At 46.2% G+C, this 15,810-nt stretch overlaps 2 protein-coding genes across 2 annotated transcripts; one reads left to right on the top strand and one right to left on the bottom strand.

The window, feature by feature from the left end:
* Window positions 1–9,176: 9,176 nt before the first annotated feature.
* Window positions 9,177–11,951, top strand: LOC147958008 (uncharacterized). The gene is made up of 3 exons (XM_087534637.1): window positions 9,177–9,658; window positions 10,170–10,331; window positions 11,370–11,951. Exons 1-3 carry the CDS (start codon window positions 9,275–9,277, stop codon window positions 11,727–11,729), a joined length of 906 nt encoding a protein of 301 aa, XP_087390763.1. The 5' UTR covers window positions 9,177–9,274; the 3' UTR covers window positions 11,730–11,951.
* A 117-nt stretch (window positions 11,952–12,068) lies between these two features.
* On the bottom strand, window positions 12,069–13,344 carry LOC147958007 (uncharacterized). The gene is made up of 2 exons (XM_087534638.1): window positions 12,662–13,344; window positions 12,069–12,548 (listed from the first exon to the last, which is right to left on the bottom strand). The coding sequence occupies exons 1-2, from the start codon at window positions 13,132–13,134 to the stop codon at window positions 12,365–12,367; spliced, it is 657 nt and encodes a 218-aa protein (XP_087390764.1). The 5' UTR covers window positions 13,135–13,344; the 3' UTR covers window positions 12,069–12,364.
* Between the last annotated feature and the right edge of the window lie 2,466 nt (window positions 13,345–15,810).

Raw genomic sequence — 15,810 nt, 5'->3', positions numbered from 1 at the left:
TGTTCGGCTTGCCGAGATGATGATCCGAAGAAGTTGAGCTCGGCTCAACAAAGTGACGCCGTGTCTAGCACAGGTCGGCAGCCGTGGAGTAATATTGCCGGACTGGTTTGACACCAGCATGATGTTGAAGATCATGTTCAAAAGATCTTACAGTTAGTGGGATGTGTTCGGAAACAAAACACAATACCCCATACAAAACTTCCTTCAAAAGGGATGTCCGAAATCCTGTTCATAAAAAAGATGAACTCAGGTCGGATTCGTTTTCGCGCAGAAAACAGATCCAAAAAGTGATGCACTAATTGGAAGGTTCCCGGAGTTTGGACGGTCGGATCGAGCCGAAATTTTGACAGGTGGTAGATATAGGAATTCCGCAGCCGCTCAACGGTTGGATCTTCCAAAGGACGTCCGAGCTAGAAGCTTGACACCACGTCCTAAACTCATCCAAATTCCCGTCCAGATTTGATAGGGCTCCGGTATATCGTGGATTGCCAGAGATTCCTCCATCGGAACTCGACGAAATTTTCCAGGGTTGTTGTAGACTCAATTTCTGCACAATTCCACCAAAGCGATCGTCAAAGCGATACTCGAGGAGGTGGTGGTGGCAGATACGAGTTCGCTGTCCAGAAAAACAGCACGGTCGCTTGAGGGCAATGTTGACGTTGAGCCCCCGAGCTCCATAGATGATTTCTCCGTGATCTTGATAGAGATCGGAGTTGATGTTTGATGAAGGCCCTTGTCCGGACATGGTGATCCGAACACGGGGCGCAATTCTTGGTCGAACCAAGGTGACCATTCGAGCTGGTGACGAAGATGCCGAAGTCGCAGTTGATCTGTAGGCGAGCCATCGATCCTTTTGTCGATCACACAACGGAACTCTCAATGAAAGCACCAATGTCGGTGTCAAAACCGGCGGATCTCGGGTAGGGGGTCCCGAACTGTGCGTCAAGGCAGGATGGTAACAGGAGACAAGGGACACGATGTTTTTTACCCAGGTTCGGGCCCTCTCGATGGAGGTAATACCCTACTCCTGCTTGATTAATATTGATGATATGGGTAGTACAAGAGTAGATCTACCACGAGATCAAGGAGGCTAAACCCTAGAAGTTAGCCTATGGTATGATTGTTGTTGTGTATCTATCGACTAGCCTAGCCTCGGTTTATATAATGCACCGGAGGCCTAGGATAACAAGAGTCCTAGCCGAATACGCCGGTGGGGAGAAGTCCTTGTCTTGATTGCCAAGTCTTGTGGAATCTTCCTTGTATGCGGTAGCCGTCCGAACTGGCCCATGAGTATACGGCCACGGGGGTCCTCGGCCCAATCTAATAGATCGGGAGACGACGTGGTGAGTACCCCCTAGTCCAGGACACCGTCAGTTAGGAAACATAACCATCTTTGATTAATGAGCTAGTCAAGTAGAGGCATACTAGTGACATTCTGTTTATCTATGTATTCACACATGTATTATGTTTCCGGTTAATACAATTCTAGCATGAATAATAAATATTTATCATGAAATAAGGAAATAAATAATAATTTTATTATTGCCTCTAGGGCATATTTCCTTCATCTTACTATGCCAACAAGGGAGTGGTCAGGGCTAGGAGGAGCTGGGGAAGAGGACGGTGCTGATGGCATGTGTCATCATAGGTGCCGCGAGAGTTTTTGATTGATTAATGTTTGGCACACGACACTTTATACTTGTCAATGTGTACAAATTCACTTCACCGAAAATGCAACTTGTTCTATTGCACTTTTTCTTAGGGAAACAGCAGGACTCTGCTGCATATTTTTATTGTTTTTTAAATAAGATACAAGGTAAAGTCTTTAAGAGAGAGAGAGAGAGAGACTTTGGTGCATATAAGCCATGTCTTGAAATTGGGCAAAGGCTTCCTCTAACAGGGGAAGATGGAAATGGTCTGTTGTGTCCTCCAAACGACCAATGGAGTGTAAAGATATGTTTGATTATAAGAGAAGGAGTGCAAATATGGCCAAACACTATTAGGGAAAACCTTATACACAGAATCTTAGTAGCAGCGCGGCATAAAAACAGGCGCTGCTGCTAAGTAGTAGCAGCGCGGCTACGGAAAGCTTGCTACTGGTGCAAACTTAGCAGTAGCGCGTGACGCTTAAACCGCGCTGCTACAAAAATCCACCGACAGTACACAATGACATAAGTTTACCAGTAGCGCGGCGCCAGGGAGCGCGCTGCTGCTAATGCCATAGTAGCAGCGCGCTTTTTTGTCACCTCGCTGCTGCTAATTTTGAAATTGTGCACAGGGTTAGCCCGTTTAGCAGTAGCGCGTGACAGGAAAGCGCGCTGTTGCTACGCTCTTAGCAGCAGCGCGCTTTCCTGTCACGCGCTACTGCTAAGACGCAGCACCCACCACCTTTTCCACCTCCCCTCCCTATCTCCTCTCCTCCCTTTCCCCTACCTCCCACATCCTCCCTCTCTCACTCTTCTTCTTCCTCAATACTTCTCCCCCCATTACTCTCCCTCTTCTACCTACCTTTCTCTCTCTTCATTACTCCTAGCTATAACTACACCACCTCCATTAATTCATCTTCTTTCTCTTTTTCCTTCCCCCTCCACTAGTTGAAATTGTCTCCTCCCAAATTAGCTAGATAGGTAGATATAGCATTTAGTTAAGTGACCTATTTGCCCCCTAACTAGATCTTTCTTTGTCAAGAAGAACTTTGTGCACTTTTGACCTCCCTACATCATCATCTCCACCGTGTGCTCGATCTCGAGATAGAGGTGTGATTAATATTTCATGATTTTGCAAAATGGAAATATATGTTCCTATTTTGTATACACTTAATTAGCCATTATTATGCATGGGTCCAATGATGTAATATATATATGTTCCTATTTTGTATACACACTTAGCCATTATTATGCAAGGGTCCAATGATGTAATATATATGTTCCTATTATGCTGAGGAAAAGAAAAAAGGGAAACTGGTTATAGCAGTAGCGCTTTAGTGAAAAAGAGCTACAGCTAGTCAAGGTAGCAGTAGCGGTTTCTGCAGAAAATCGCTATAACTGCTCGTAATAGTAGTAGCGCGTTTCGTGTAAACGCGCTACTTCTACGTCCACTTAATCCAAAATTCTCCCTCTCCCTCCTTCATCCCGCCTCTTTTCCCCCAAATCTCCACTCTCTCTTCCCCGGCCCCGTCGCACCGCCGCGCCCGCCCCTGACCTCGGCGCGCTCTCCCCCGACCCCGCCGCCCCCGACCCCACCGCGCCCGACCCCGGCGCGCTCGCCCCCGGCGCCGGCGCTCGCCCCCGACCCGTCGGCCCTCGCCTCCCTCCTCTGCTTCCTCCCCTCCCAACCTCGGCCGTCGTCGGGCCTGCCTCCTCGCCCTGCACCCTCTGTAAACCGCCCCCTCCTATCTCTCTGCTAGCTAGGGTTAATTTACTTAGGTTTTAGTTATGTTAATTAGGTTATCTATTTAGTTATGAATTTAGATAGGTTTCAAAATTTGCTGAATTTATATGCAAATTTGAACTGGACATGTGATATGTGGATATGTCATGTTTTGGACATGTCATGTTTTGGTAAATGATCCGAGTTGCCTATGTTACGCCGGAATGTTGATTCATTTCCATTCCGGTGAATTACAGGCGCTCGATATGTCCATTTTTTAGCAAAGGTCATGCCAAAATTTCCCGTGAATAAAGGCATGATTTGTGCTACATAGTTGGCATATCGAGTGCTGGCACATAGATTTCTTTTTTATCTCATTTCTCATTTATTCATACTTTTAGAAATAAATGAGGACACTTAATCATAGAAAACATGTCGAACAATGAAGAAACTGGGCCTTCTGACCAAGATGCAGACGAGATGGATTATGAGGGTGAACAAGACTACCTCGACTTTTTGACTGCTAAGCAAGGTTTGCAGGTCCGCCTCGATGATGGTACTGACACTGACACCGACGGCGCCGGCACCGATGGCGGCGCCGAGACTGGTGGGGAAGGTACCGCCGGGGAAGATACCGGCGCCGATGCCGGTACCGAAAAGAGGCATAAGAAGCAGAGGATACGAAAACCTAACAAACTAGGGATTGGACGACTTGTGATCACAAAGATGGCACCTGGCAAGTTTGAGCCGTTAGAGCCGGAAGAACCTCGCAAGTGCTATGGGAACCAAGTAGGATGCATCCTACGGGAATGCGCGAGCATCAATGACGATGACTTAAGGAGTAAAGAACATTTGACGCAGTTGCTCCTAACGAAGTTGCACAAGAGATTCAAGTTCCCCGATCGGGATGATAACATAGAACAACTGTGGGATGATCCGAAGATGAAAAAGATTAACAATCACGCCATGGGCATGTTCAGCAATGATTTGGCCTCCTGGAAATCGAGGGTGAAACGAGCTATTGAGGCTGAGGAACCCCTGTCCAAGATTCTGGAGGAAAATCCGACACTTACGGAAGAGGAGTTCGAAAAGATCAAGGACACTTGCGCTACCGAGGACGCCAAGGCTAAGGCTGCGAAATTCAAGAGCCTTCAGCAAAGGAACACGGGGAAGCATCGCCTCGGAAGCCGTGGCTACCTCGGTAAAAGGCCCATATGGGATAAGGAGGACGCGGAACGTGAAGCCGCGGGTCTCCCAGACCCCTTCGCGAAGTTCACCAACCCCTTGGAGCATGACTTCATCAGGGCCCGCTACAAGTGAGACAAGGAGAAAAAGGTTTTTTACACGGACAAGATCACGAGGAAATTGATTAGACTACTGGAGAAGCAACACCAGCTTGCAGCCGAAAACCCTACTTCTCCGATGAGGCCCAAGTGGGACACCCCTCTCAACCGGGCCTTGAACGAACTTAAGGGACTCCCTTTGGGCCAGCGACCGCAATATGGTCGTGTGCACGGCGCTGGAGATGGCGCCACGTGGAAGGTGTTTTACAACGAGGGCCCAGAGGCCAAGAAGCAGAAAAAGAAGTTTAGTCAGGCGGACATCGACGCGAAGGTGAAGCTTGCGGTCGAGAAAAAAGCAGCTGAGGACGCGAAAAAAGCAGCCGAGGACAAATATGAGTTGTTACAGCAGGCAGTCAATGCAGCTGTAACTGCCTGCAGAAATAATTTCGCTACTAACTTGGTTCCAGTTATCATCAACTGGACGAAGGAAAATCCAGACAAGACGGTACATGATTTCCCGTTGCCCAGTTTCAACGGGAGCAACTCCATGAACAACAACATCATCGCACCATCACTTGCCCACGCAACCGGGCCTCCTCTCGCAGCCGCTCCCGCTCATAGCAGCCCGTCCTCAGTCTCTGGCGCGCTCGGTGGGCCTTCGTCTTTGGCTGAGCTCGACGCCATCACGGTAATTACATGTCGCACCACCATATATATATATATATATAATATTCCATTTTTGTTGCCTTTCGGATGTTTTACGCTACAGACATATGTGTTTGTAGGCGAAAGAAACCCCGTGCACCATACTCTACTTGATCAAAGGCCAGAAGGTGGACGTGGGAAAGGGGATGATAATGGACCCCTTGCAACCCACGTTCCACAACTAGCCGATCCCTGTTGGGCACTTCAGGGTTAGCTTGTCCAGTGTGAAATCGGGGCACGAGGATTTGCCTCCTCCAGTACAGCATGTGGGAGCGGACGACGAGACCCCGCCGCGGATTGGAAGCTGCAAGGGTTGGGTGCTGCTATGGCCGAAGAATCTTATTCGTCTGGAGCCGGCAGAGAGCACACCAATAACCACAGGTTCACGCTAGCGCGAGAGAGGACTCGTAACCGCCATCTCATGTACTGCATAGTTCCGCTCTCACTCATAGTGATAGCTCTTCTCGCGTATACCTTTGTTTAGATGGATGATGTTGTAGTTGCAAGTATTCGAGACTTGCATGTATCGCTATTTTCGAGATGATGACAAGATACCACTTTGTGTTGGATGATGATTATGACGAGACTATTTGTATGTATATGCTATGATTACATTTGTGGTCTCGCAGGCATTTGTATGTGTATCATGATGACATTTGTATGTGCTAAAGATTCTTCTATAAAGCCTGTTCAAATACAAAACAAATATGCCGGAAAAAAAAACAAAAAACTAATAAAATTAGCAGTAGCGAGTGGAGAAAAGTTAGCAGCAGCGCGGTTGTAGCAGTAGCGCGCATAGGGGAAGCGTGCTATAGCTATTAGCAGCAGCGAGGTTCCTTTAAGCGCGCTGCTGCAACACTTGTGTAGCAGTAGCGCGGGTGGACTAGCGTTACTGCTATACGTTAGCTGTAGCGCCTTATTAGTAGCGCCGGCCCCCGCGCTACTAAAAGGCCGAAAACCTGCGCTGCTGCTAGGCTTTTCCCTAATAATGATAACTGCAATTTGGGAATACCATCGCAGTGATTAGTCCAAAAAATTCCGTTGTTTGGCCATTTTCAGGCAAGCAGACTGCCTTCTCCTTATACACCGACATGCACCAAAAGGAACCGTGGGCTGGGATAGACCAGTAATGCCTTGGGGTAAGTATGATTCCCAAATTAGATGAACCCATGTGAGATCCAAATGATTGAGGAATTTGCGCACCATCTTAAGAAAGAGGTTTATGTTCTGAGTGTGCAAATTAAGCACCCCTAATCGACCTTGATCCTTTGGTTTGCAAACTAACTCCCAGGTAGCAAGTGGTGGATTTTTCTTCTCCAAATCTTTGCCTCTCCAAAAGCGGTGTCTCCTATACTTGTCAATTTGTTAAATAATACCTTTGTACAGAAGCAGGAAACTCATGAGAAATGTGGGCTAAGAGGAAAGCACAACATTAACAATTAGTAGTCTGCCATCATAACTCAGGTGTTGTGAGCAATTTAGTCTTTTCTTGAATTCTCTCAATAACATACATGAAAAAAATTCATCTTTGGTTTGTTATAGCTGAGGGGCACTCCCAACTAAGTAAACGGGAAGGCCCCAACCTTGCATTCCAAAATGTGGGACAAAGCATGAATGCCATTTTTAGGAATATTAATAGGAAGCATGTTGGATTTTTGGTATTTGACTTTCGGTCCTGATGCTTTAGAAAAGAGAACCATGAATCCCTTTAGCTGATAGAGTTGTGTTGAGCATGCCTGCATGATGATATGGTATCGTCAGCATATTGCAGAACGAGGAAGTCAGGCCATGCAATACAGGTGATTGGGGCTTCCAAAACATCTTTCTGCATTGCATTATTCAAGATTGTCTGGAAAAAGTCTGCAGCTAAGACAAATAACAGAGGAGAAAGAGGGTCCCCCGGCCTCACTCCTCTTTTACACCCAAACTACATGCCTGGGGCACTATTGTTTTCTTACACTTACTTAGTAATTTCTTTTTTTTTCATCCATGAAACATCGGAAGGTGTCAAACAATACTCCCTCTGTAAACAAATATAAGAGTGTTTAGATCACTAAAGTTGTGACCTAAATGCTCTTATATTTCTTTAAGGAGGGAGTACCTATTAAGACTGATTGCCTTTTTGTTCACAGATTGTGCATGATTACACAATTTATAAGATATATAAAACTTCTCTGGATTTGATAGGGTGGCCTCACATGACATGTTCATGTGGCACAGAACTGAGATGCCACATGTGGTTGCCTGTAACGATCTAGACTAGTCCCACACACCAACACTAGTCTTTCCTGTGCACTGTATCCTCACTCCTACGCACCCAAGATCAACTTTCCGGTCTGCCACCCATCCTCGAATTGTGAAGGTGCACCTTGTTTGTAAGAGTAGTCTATCATTCGGGATGTCACATACACGCCCCTCAAAGCAGTCGACGTCCCTGTCGGCCTAGCTAGAACGTTCTCTCTTGGCACAGGTTTGTGAGTGCTAGTGCCACCATCCACACATGCCCCATGTATGCATCATTGGCCCGCACACGCCCGTTTAACCATGAGGGCCGGCGTTGATACCAATTGTAACGCCCTGACCAAATCCATTAGTTCCGGGCCATTGTGCTAGCGATCTAGACTGGCCCCGCACTTTGTCCTCACTTGTGCGCACCCGGGACCAACTTGCCACTCGGTCACCTATTCTCGAATTTCTCTAAGTCAAGCACGCTTAACTTTGAGATTCCTTTTTGATGGGCTCCCGAAAAAATGTGCACCTTGTTTATATGAGTAGTCTATCATTCCTATTAAGTTTGAGATGTCACAATAGCATATCACAAATTTTAGAAATAATTGTATGAAATTTCTATTAATATTGAGAGGATTTTATCTCACTGATTCTAACAATAAAATGAGTGAATTTTCTTGAAAATTTAAAGATATTATATTCTACAATATACCGCAAAACCATAACCTTTATTTTCCTCATGGTTCTGGCATGTAAGCCACTCACTAAATTTTTTAAAGTGGTTAAATTGCAGAATAATGTGCAATATCTGGTAACTAGATGAGAACTTAGATTGTGCAACCTTTGATACATAGTGGCAACTCAAGGGTTAAATGTGGATATAAACTTAAACGGTAGGACAAAGGGTAAAGGGTTGGGGATGAAATTAGTATTCCTTCGAAAACTATACTCGCGAAAAAGAACATTAAATTCTTATGCAATGTGCATTCTATTTCTTCTATACATGTTTTGGTAAAAATCGGAATCAAGATATTTCTCTCATATAGAAGTCTTGCATTGAAGAATACTCAAACCCAATAAAGGCATATTGTGCATTTTTCTTAAATGAGGCGAGAGATCTACCGTTTTCATTAATTGAGAACGTAGTAAGAATTGTCTGGATTTGTAAAAAAAAATCAGGAAAAATAACCCTGCACACATTACAAGGAACATGGCTATCATCAGCCAACCTGGCCCAACATGGATGCCACAGAGCTGTTGAGAAAAATAACATTCGTCGAGGGTGGCCGCAAGTGTCATTCATAACCTATCGCCTCGCCAAACAGGGGTGAACAAAGACATAAAACTAACGATTATGTCATAGACACCGTGTGATCTTGAGTGCGACGAATGATGACGATCCATTATGTCGGGTCGGGTTTGTCCACGCATATGTTTTCATTTGGCGGCGCTCTAAACATACCATAATTTCTATTTGAGAGAAGATGTATGGGTTTTCTATACCACTTACAAGCCAAGTCGATTCTATTCCGCTTTACCCAAAAGCTTGCAGGGGGAGGGGAAAAAATCGTATGAGACCAGGTTATTCAGTCACAAGGAGCGAGCAAATAGTGAAAGCACCCCTCGAGTCCGGCATTTCGGAGGCCACCCCCACCCGATCCCGACGACCATCCATCCATCCACCCCCCATGGACCACGCCCCGCGCCACGGCGTCCCGCCGTCCTCCTCCTCCTCCGCGGCGGCGCCGGCGACCTCGCCGGAGTTCTCGCTGCCGCCGAGCCGCCTCCCGCTGGAGGACATCCTCTTCTGCGTCGACGTCGACGCCGAGGCGCGCTCCGAGATGAAGGTCGCCGCCGCGTCCGCGTCCGCGTCCCCCGCCTCCTCCGGCTCCACCGGCTCCCCCGGCCCCGGCGCGCTCATGGATCCGGCGGCGCCCCCACGCTCCGCGCGCCCGGCGGTGCGGCGGATGGACGCCGTCAAGCAGGCCCTCATGCTCTTCCTCCACAGCAAGCTCACCATGTGCCCCGACCACCGCTTCGCCTTCGCCTCCCTCCGCGACACCGTCTCCTTGGTAGTACTCTACTGCCCTCCTTGTCCCCTCACTCTCTCGGGTAGATAACCAGACGAGGAGTGCTTCGGTACACGCCCCCTGATTTCTAGGGTTAACCGTTTCAGTTCATGTGTGCGATTTTTTGCCACTCACTGCAGATCTGTTTGCTTAACGATTTATGATGTTGCCCATTTGAATGCCGAATCCGGATACATGAAGAAATGGACATGAAAACTGAGTAGTTGCCCAAAAATTTCCCCAACTGCAGAACATTGGCCCCACAAAATTATCCCTATTGATTAACCTATGCTAGTTTCTTGATATTCTTTAGTTTGCCTTTAGTGTTGTGGGTTAATGAATTCCAGAAGTTGTTTCAGCAATGTGGTAATGAACTGAGGGATTGCCTTTAGTTATTCTGAAGTTAAGTTTGTAGTTTGATACTTTGATTTGAGCTTTGTGGGTTACTCTCATATATTGCTTTCTGCAATGTGATGGTGAACTGGGGATTGACTTGTTTTATTCTGAATTTAAGATAAGCAAAGAATTCACCAGTGATGCTGCTTCTTCAATTGAGACTATCCGGTCCCTGGCTGCTACTGACACGAGATATGCAGTGGCTGATCTCACTCATCTCTTCAAGATAGCGTACGAGGAAGGGAAAAGGGCAGAAACGCAAGGGCGACTACTTAGAGTGGTAAGCTTGCTGCAAGTTGCTCTAATTTCTGGTAACATTTTCTGTCTTGCTAGTAATTGTAACTAGCCTACCACCAGGCAGAAATGGCATTGTTTCTAAGCATGTGGGAAGCCAGTAATTGACATATAAATGGCAATGTTTTTTTCTAAACAATGCTGTGTAATAATGTGTTTCGACACAAGGGCATGTAAGTCCTGGGCAGGCTGGTGTTGGTCATCCACAATTCCACTTCACCACTTGTCATCTAATGTCCTAGCATAGCATAAAACATCAATCATAAACTGCTTAATAAGTAGTTCTGATATCCCCAAGACGAAATAGTTAACAGGTTGACAACCATTATGGGACCCTGCGTGTACGAAGTGGTAGGATACCCATTCGTACCTCTTATCAAAGGTACTAGGGTCATCTGTTGATTGTTGTATGGCCACACCAATCTTCCTTTTGTATAACAATGCCTCCAGTGCTTTGTGCACTATTTGAGATCATTTGCACTGTATTTCTGCATCACCTAGCCTACCATCTGCCTATTTTGGGTGGAGAATGTTCTGATAGCATTCAGAAGTTTCTTTTGTAGAAGGCTCACTGTAGTTTGTGTTATGTATAAAATGCAGTACAATTCTAAGCTGAAAAGGCATAGTAGGTTCGTGTCAACAGAGGGTTGACAAAACTTACAAAATGTACTCCCTCCATCCCATAATGTAAGACGTTTTTTGACACTAGTGTCAAAAAACATCTTACATTTATGGGACGGAGGGAGTACAAGTTTAGCAGTACAATTCTAAACTGTTTTTGGTGGAGAATGATTTGATATCATTCAGATCTTTTTTTTGTCAGAAGGCTTACTGCATCTCACGACATGTATAAAATGCATGTACAATTCTAAACTGGAATGGCCTAGTAGGTTGATGTGCACAGAAGGTTAACAATACGAATAAGATGTGTCGTATATAGTACAGTACTGCTTTGTGTGTGCATGCTGTTGTTATTTGTGGATTGCGACTTGGTTTTGATTTCCAAGAGAACCGATTATTCCAGGTACTCATCTACTGCCGGTCCTCAACCAAGCCACACCATCAGTGGCCCGTAAAGCCGAAGAACTTCACCATGGACATAGTCTATCTGCACGACAAGCCTACTGCTGATAACTGCCCACAAAACGTGTATGACTCGCTGGTTGATGCCCTTGAGCATGTCAGCCAGTACGAGGGCTACATTCTTGAGAGCGGCCAAGGGCTTGCCCGGGTCCTGTTCCGCCAGATATGCATCATCTTATCGCACCCCTTGCTACGCTGCATGCAGGATGACCTTGACATTCCCAAGCAAGTTGTTAAGAAAATTCTGGCCATTGAAGGTGTGCAGAGCGAAGATGGCGCTCCGGTCTCCAGCAGCCAGTAGCGAGTCACCCTAGTTCAATGGTATGTGTCCATGAAGCCTGTTCTGTGTGTTGTAAAGGGCCAAGCAGATGACACTTTTACTGCTGTGGAGAGCTTGGGTTGGCATTGAACTTGTATAAATTGCTCCTTTATTTGCAGCATATCAGTCACTGCAATCTACCTTGTATTTTCTCGGTGTCGTGAACGGGTGACGAATCTGATACTAGCATTTTTTGCCGGTTTCTGTATTGTGCAGTGGGTATCTTTTGCATAGAGAAATGCCATGCATCTGGTTAGGTAGATATAGTACCTTACATGAGTTTAACCTGTTTTTTCTCTTGTTATATACATTCAGAAGATCTGAAATGTTAAATGGATAGTTCACATAAATCTCAAATTCATCGTTGTGGGCGACATTTGTGACCAAAAAGGGAAGCAATCTATTACAAGACACGACTCTGGGGCAAAGAAAAATTTTAAAAGCTGGTTTTGATTGTGTTTTTTGTCCTTCGAATCGATCCATAATTTCATACTTCCTTTTCCTGTCTCTGGCCGCCATTTTCGACCATTCGAGCTAATGTTGCCGGTGATGGTCCCGACAAGATGATCACCCCTCCTAGCCGGTTTTGGCCGCCGGCGATCCGTTGACGTCGTTTATCAAGAGCAGCAGGGCATCCACGAGAACATGCCGCCCTTGGGCGCTTCCGGCTCCGCTTCCGGTTTGCTGCTTGCCCCCTCCGGCGCCGGCGTCTCCGCTGCCGGCTGCGCCGTTCTCGGCGTCGGCGGCATGTCGATAGATTGCCGAGCTCTCTTGGAGCTGTACCTCTTGTCCTCCATCAGACTGCACATATGATCGAGCAAGTGTTGTGCATCAGCTCGGAATTTTACCGACGAACGAAGAACGTGCATGATGTAATGCGAAAGAACAAAGAAGTGACCAAAGGCGTGGCGTACTTGGGGAAGGCGAAGGAGTAGCTCGGGGCGGCGTCGCCGAGCTCCGGGACGGCGTTGAACTGGCGCGGCGTGGACGTGGCGGAGGGGCGGGCGACGTCGGCGGAGCTGTCGCGGGGCGGCGTGGCGATGTCCATGAGCTCCGGGTGCGAGAGGAAGTAGCCGGTGAAGTCGCAGGAGGGCGCGACCTGGAGCCCGAACACCGACTCGGTGGACATCATGCTCCAGTCCCTGCCGGGCTCCGACGTGTCCCGCTCGAACACGGACGCCGGGATCCGGCCGTCGCCGAGCATCCCCTCCCCGCCGAGCACCACGGGCGGCTGCCGGTCCATCTGCTGCGGCAGCGGCGGCATGTCGTCGTACGCGAACGAGTCGGTCGCGGCGTAGCGGTACGCCGGAGCCGCCGCCGTGGCCTCACCGCTGCCCTCCTTGCCCTGCAGCTCGCCGGCGCCGCCTTCCCGGAGTCCCAACGCCATGCTCGCTCGCCGCTAGCTAGCCTCTCCACGAACGGGGGCAAACGCGCACCGACGGCCGGGGCTGGGACCGCGGCCGTCGGACCTTGAGAGATGCTAGGCCGATGGATGGCCTCCCTCGGCGTGGGCGGAGCGTGCAATGTGCAATGTGACCGTCGCCGCCGTGCGTGGCGCCGTTCGGTCGTCGGGATGGGTGGGTGGGTAGCGGCGACGGGCAGCGCCCCCTCCGTTTCGGGTTAATGGTGTTGTGGGTCGGAGGAGGCGGTCGATCAATGGCGATGGTGCCGGGGGTTTTGTGGGATGGGATGGAAGGAACCGTCGGCTGCGCCTCGAGCGGGACGTAAATAGAAGGTGAGTTTGTGGTCGCTAAGTTTGGGTAGGCTTTGGCGCCAAATTTGGAGGAGGGCTTAATAAGGGCTGCTTCGTGTCATCGTCAACTGGCGACGACACTGCACAACACTCCGGCAGCTGTTGGCTGTTGCAACTGCGGCCGGGTAGGATACACCGGCTTGGTTTTTATTTTCTTTCCTTTTTTGCGTCTGATTTCATACCAGTTCCGTCTATCTCTTTTATTATGAAAGACCAGATTGGCCCGTTCCGCCATATATAAGTACCCCCTTTTTCGGCTGAGTAGGATTCGACAATGGGCCCGAGTTAGTGATTCGACGATTTAATTATATACCGGCTTGTTTCGACATAAAAGAACAAGTGATACAGCCCAAAACCACACGTGCAGGCAGTTGCAGCCACTCGCAATAAGCACATTCACGCGCCACAGTTAAAGTAATAAACAGAGCACTCCGCCCAAGTCCCGTTGGTGGTAACTAGTAGGGGCGCGTCCTACTTGAGACGATTCCAGCCGGTTTTCTCTGTTTTTTCTTCTTATTTTCGTTTTCTTTTCTTTTTTCTTCTTTTTTGCATTTTGTTTCTTCGGCTTTATTTTTTCTTTTGTTTCTTTTTCAATTTTATTTGTTCTTTTGGTTTTTATTGCATTTTTTGTCAACAACATTTTTCTAATACACGTCTAACATTTTTCAATACAAATTACACATTTTTGTAATACATTGTCAACTTTTTTTCTATGCACGTTTCGAACATTTTTCAAATGCTTGATTACACTTTTTTAAATACAAGATTACTATTTTTTGATACAAGGTCAACATTTTTTCTATAAACACTTTTAAACTTTTTCAAATGCTTGATTAACATTTTTTAAATACAAGATTAAAATTTTATAATACATGGTCAACATTTTTCTATGTGCGTTAACAATTTTTCAAATGCTTGATTAATATTTTTAAATGAAATTTTAATGTTTTTCGAACACATGGTCAACATTTTTCTAAACACATTTAACATTTTTTAAATGATTGATTAAATTTTTTGAAATACTTGTTCAACATTGTTTTCCAAATTTTTGACTAAATTTTTATATACATCATAGAAATTTCCAATCACTTTTTCATACATGGTCAACATTTTCCTATACACATTTAATGTTTTTCAGTTGCATGATTAACATTTTTTAAATACTTGTTCAACATTTCTTCAAATGCTTGATTAACATTCTTATATACATGATCAAATGTTTTCATCATTTTTTAACATAGTCAACATTTTTGCTATATACATTTAACCTTTTCTAAATGCTTGATTAGCATTTTTCAAACACTTGTTCAACATTTTTTGAAATGCTTGATTAACATATTTTTTTAATACATGATCAAATTGTTTCATACATATTTTATTTTCTATACACTTTTGGTATACGTGATAAACATTTTCTTTATAAACATTTAACATTTTGCAAACACTTGGTCAACATTTTTCAAATGTTTTATGTAGAGTGATTTTTGTATACATTTATTTAGAATAATTGAAATTTAAAAAAGCAAAAAAAGAAAGAAACAAAAAGCATGAAAAAGAACAAAACAAATAATGAGGATGTTGTTCCCATGCGCCTGGGCCGGCCCAACTGGCGCCATCCTTCACCGAAGGTTCCCGCCGTCTCCTTTAATGTGAGACATAGTGGCGCATAGAAATGTCGGTCTGAGATAACCTGGGCATTTGTCGGGCCGGGCCGGGCTTGCATGAATCCAACATTTAAAAGACAAGCCCGAGCCCTGCCTGATAAATCGCTCTTTTCTCAAGTTGGAAAGCCCATCCTGGGTGCCTTGTTACAATAATATATATTCAACAAATAAGCCAGCAACCCGATCCAAGGATCCAAAACCTGGGAGCCACTAGTTAACGAGCACTCCTTCGGAAGCCTCGCAACGATCAGCGTCACTTGGCGCGCTCTCAGCCATTTATCACGTGTCGCGCTATGTGCGTTTCCTCCGGATTTTTTTATTTTTCCGCACGCGTTTTCGGCTATTTATACGGAGTTTTTTCGGGGTTTTTCGACGTTTTGGTTTTCTACCGGTCTTCCTTTCACGAGAGTTACGGTTGTGCCTCCCGGAAACAAAAAAAAAATGCGTTTTCTGTTTTTTTCCTTTCGCGGGAGTCACGGCCGTGCCTCTCGGAAACGAAAAAAACTGTATTTACTGTTTTTTCTTCCTTTCGCGAGTCATGATTTTGCTTCCACGAGAGGCACGGTTGTACTTTTGCGAGAGTCATGGTTTTGCTTCCGCGAAAGGCACGAGTGTACTTTCGCGAGAGTCCCGGTCGTGCCTCTTC

Source organism: Triticum urartu, chromosome 7A, assembly GCF_056163025.1.
Source record: "Triticum urartu cultivar PI428250 chromosome 7A, HENAU_Tu73, whole genome shotgun sequence".
In the NCBI taxonomy this organism is placed as follows: Eukaryota; Viridiplantae; Streptophyta; class Magnoliopsida; order Poales; family Poaceae; genus Triticum; species Triticum urartu.
Note: the sequence above shows the minus strand (reverse complement) of the source record. Positions and strands in the feature narration are given on the sequence as shown.

What these genes read in the sequence shown, in the direction of transcription:
- LOC147958007 (XM_087534638.1), bottom strand. Translation starts at nt 13,134, where the DNA reads ATGGCGTTGGGACTCCGGGAAGGCGGCGCCGGCGAGCTGCAGGGCAAG. An exon ending in TACTCCTTCGCCTTCCCCAA is followed by an intron (nt 12,549 to 12,661) that starts GTACGCCACGCC and finishes TCATATGTGCAG; the next exon opens with TCTGATGGAGGACAAGAGGT.
- LOC147958008 (XM_087534637.1), top strand. Translation starts at nt 9,275, where the DNA reads ATGGACCACGCCCCGCGCCACGGCGTCCCGCCGTCCTCCTCCTCCTCC. An exon ending in TCCGCGACACCGTCTCCTTG is followed by an intron (nt 9,659 to 10,169) that starts GTAGTACTCTAC and finishes TCTGAATTTAAG; the next exon opens with ATAAGCAAAGAATTCACCAG. An exon ending in AAGGGCGACTACTTAGAGTG is followed by an intron (nt 10,332 to 11,369) that starts GTAAGCTTGCTG and finishes CGATTATTCCAG; the next exon opens with GTACTCATCTACTGCCGGTC.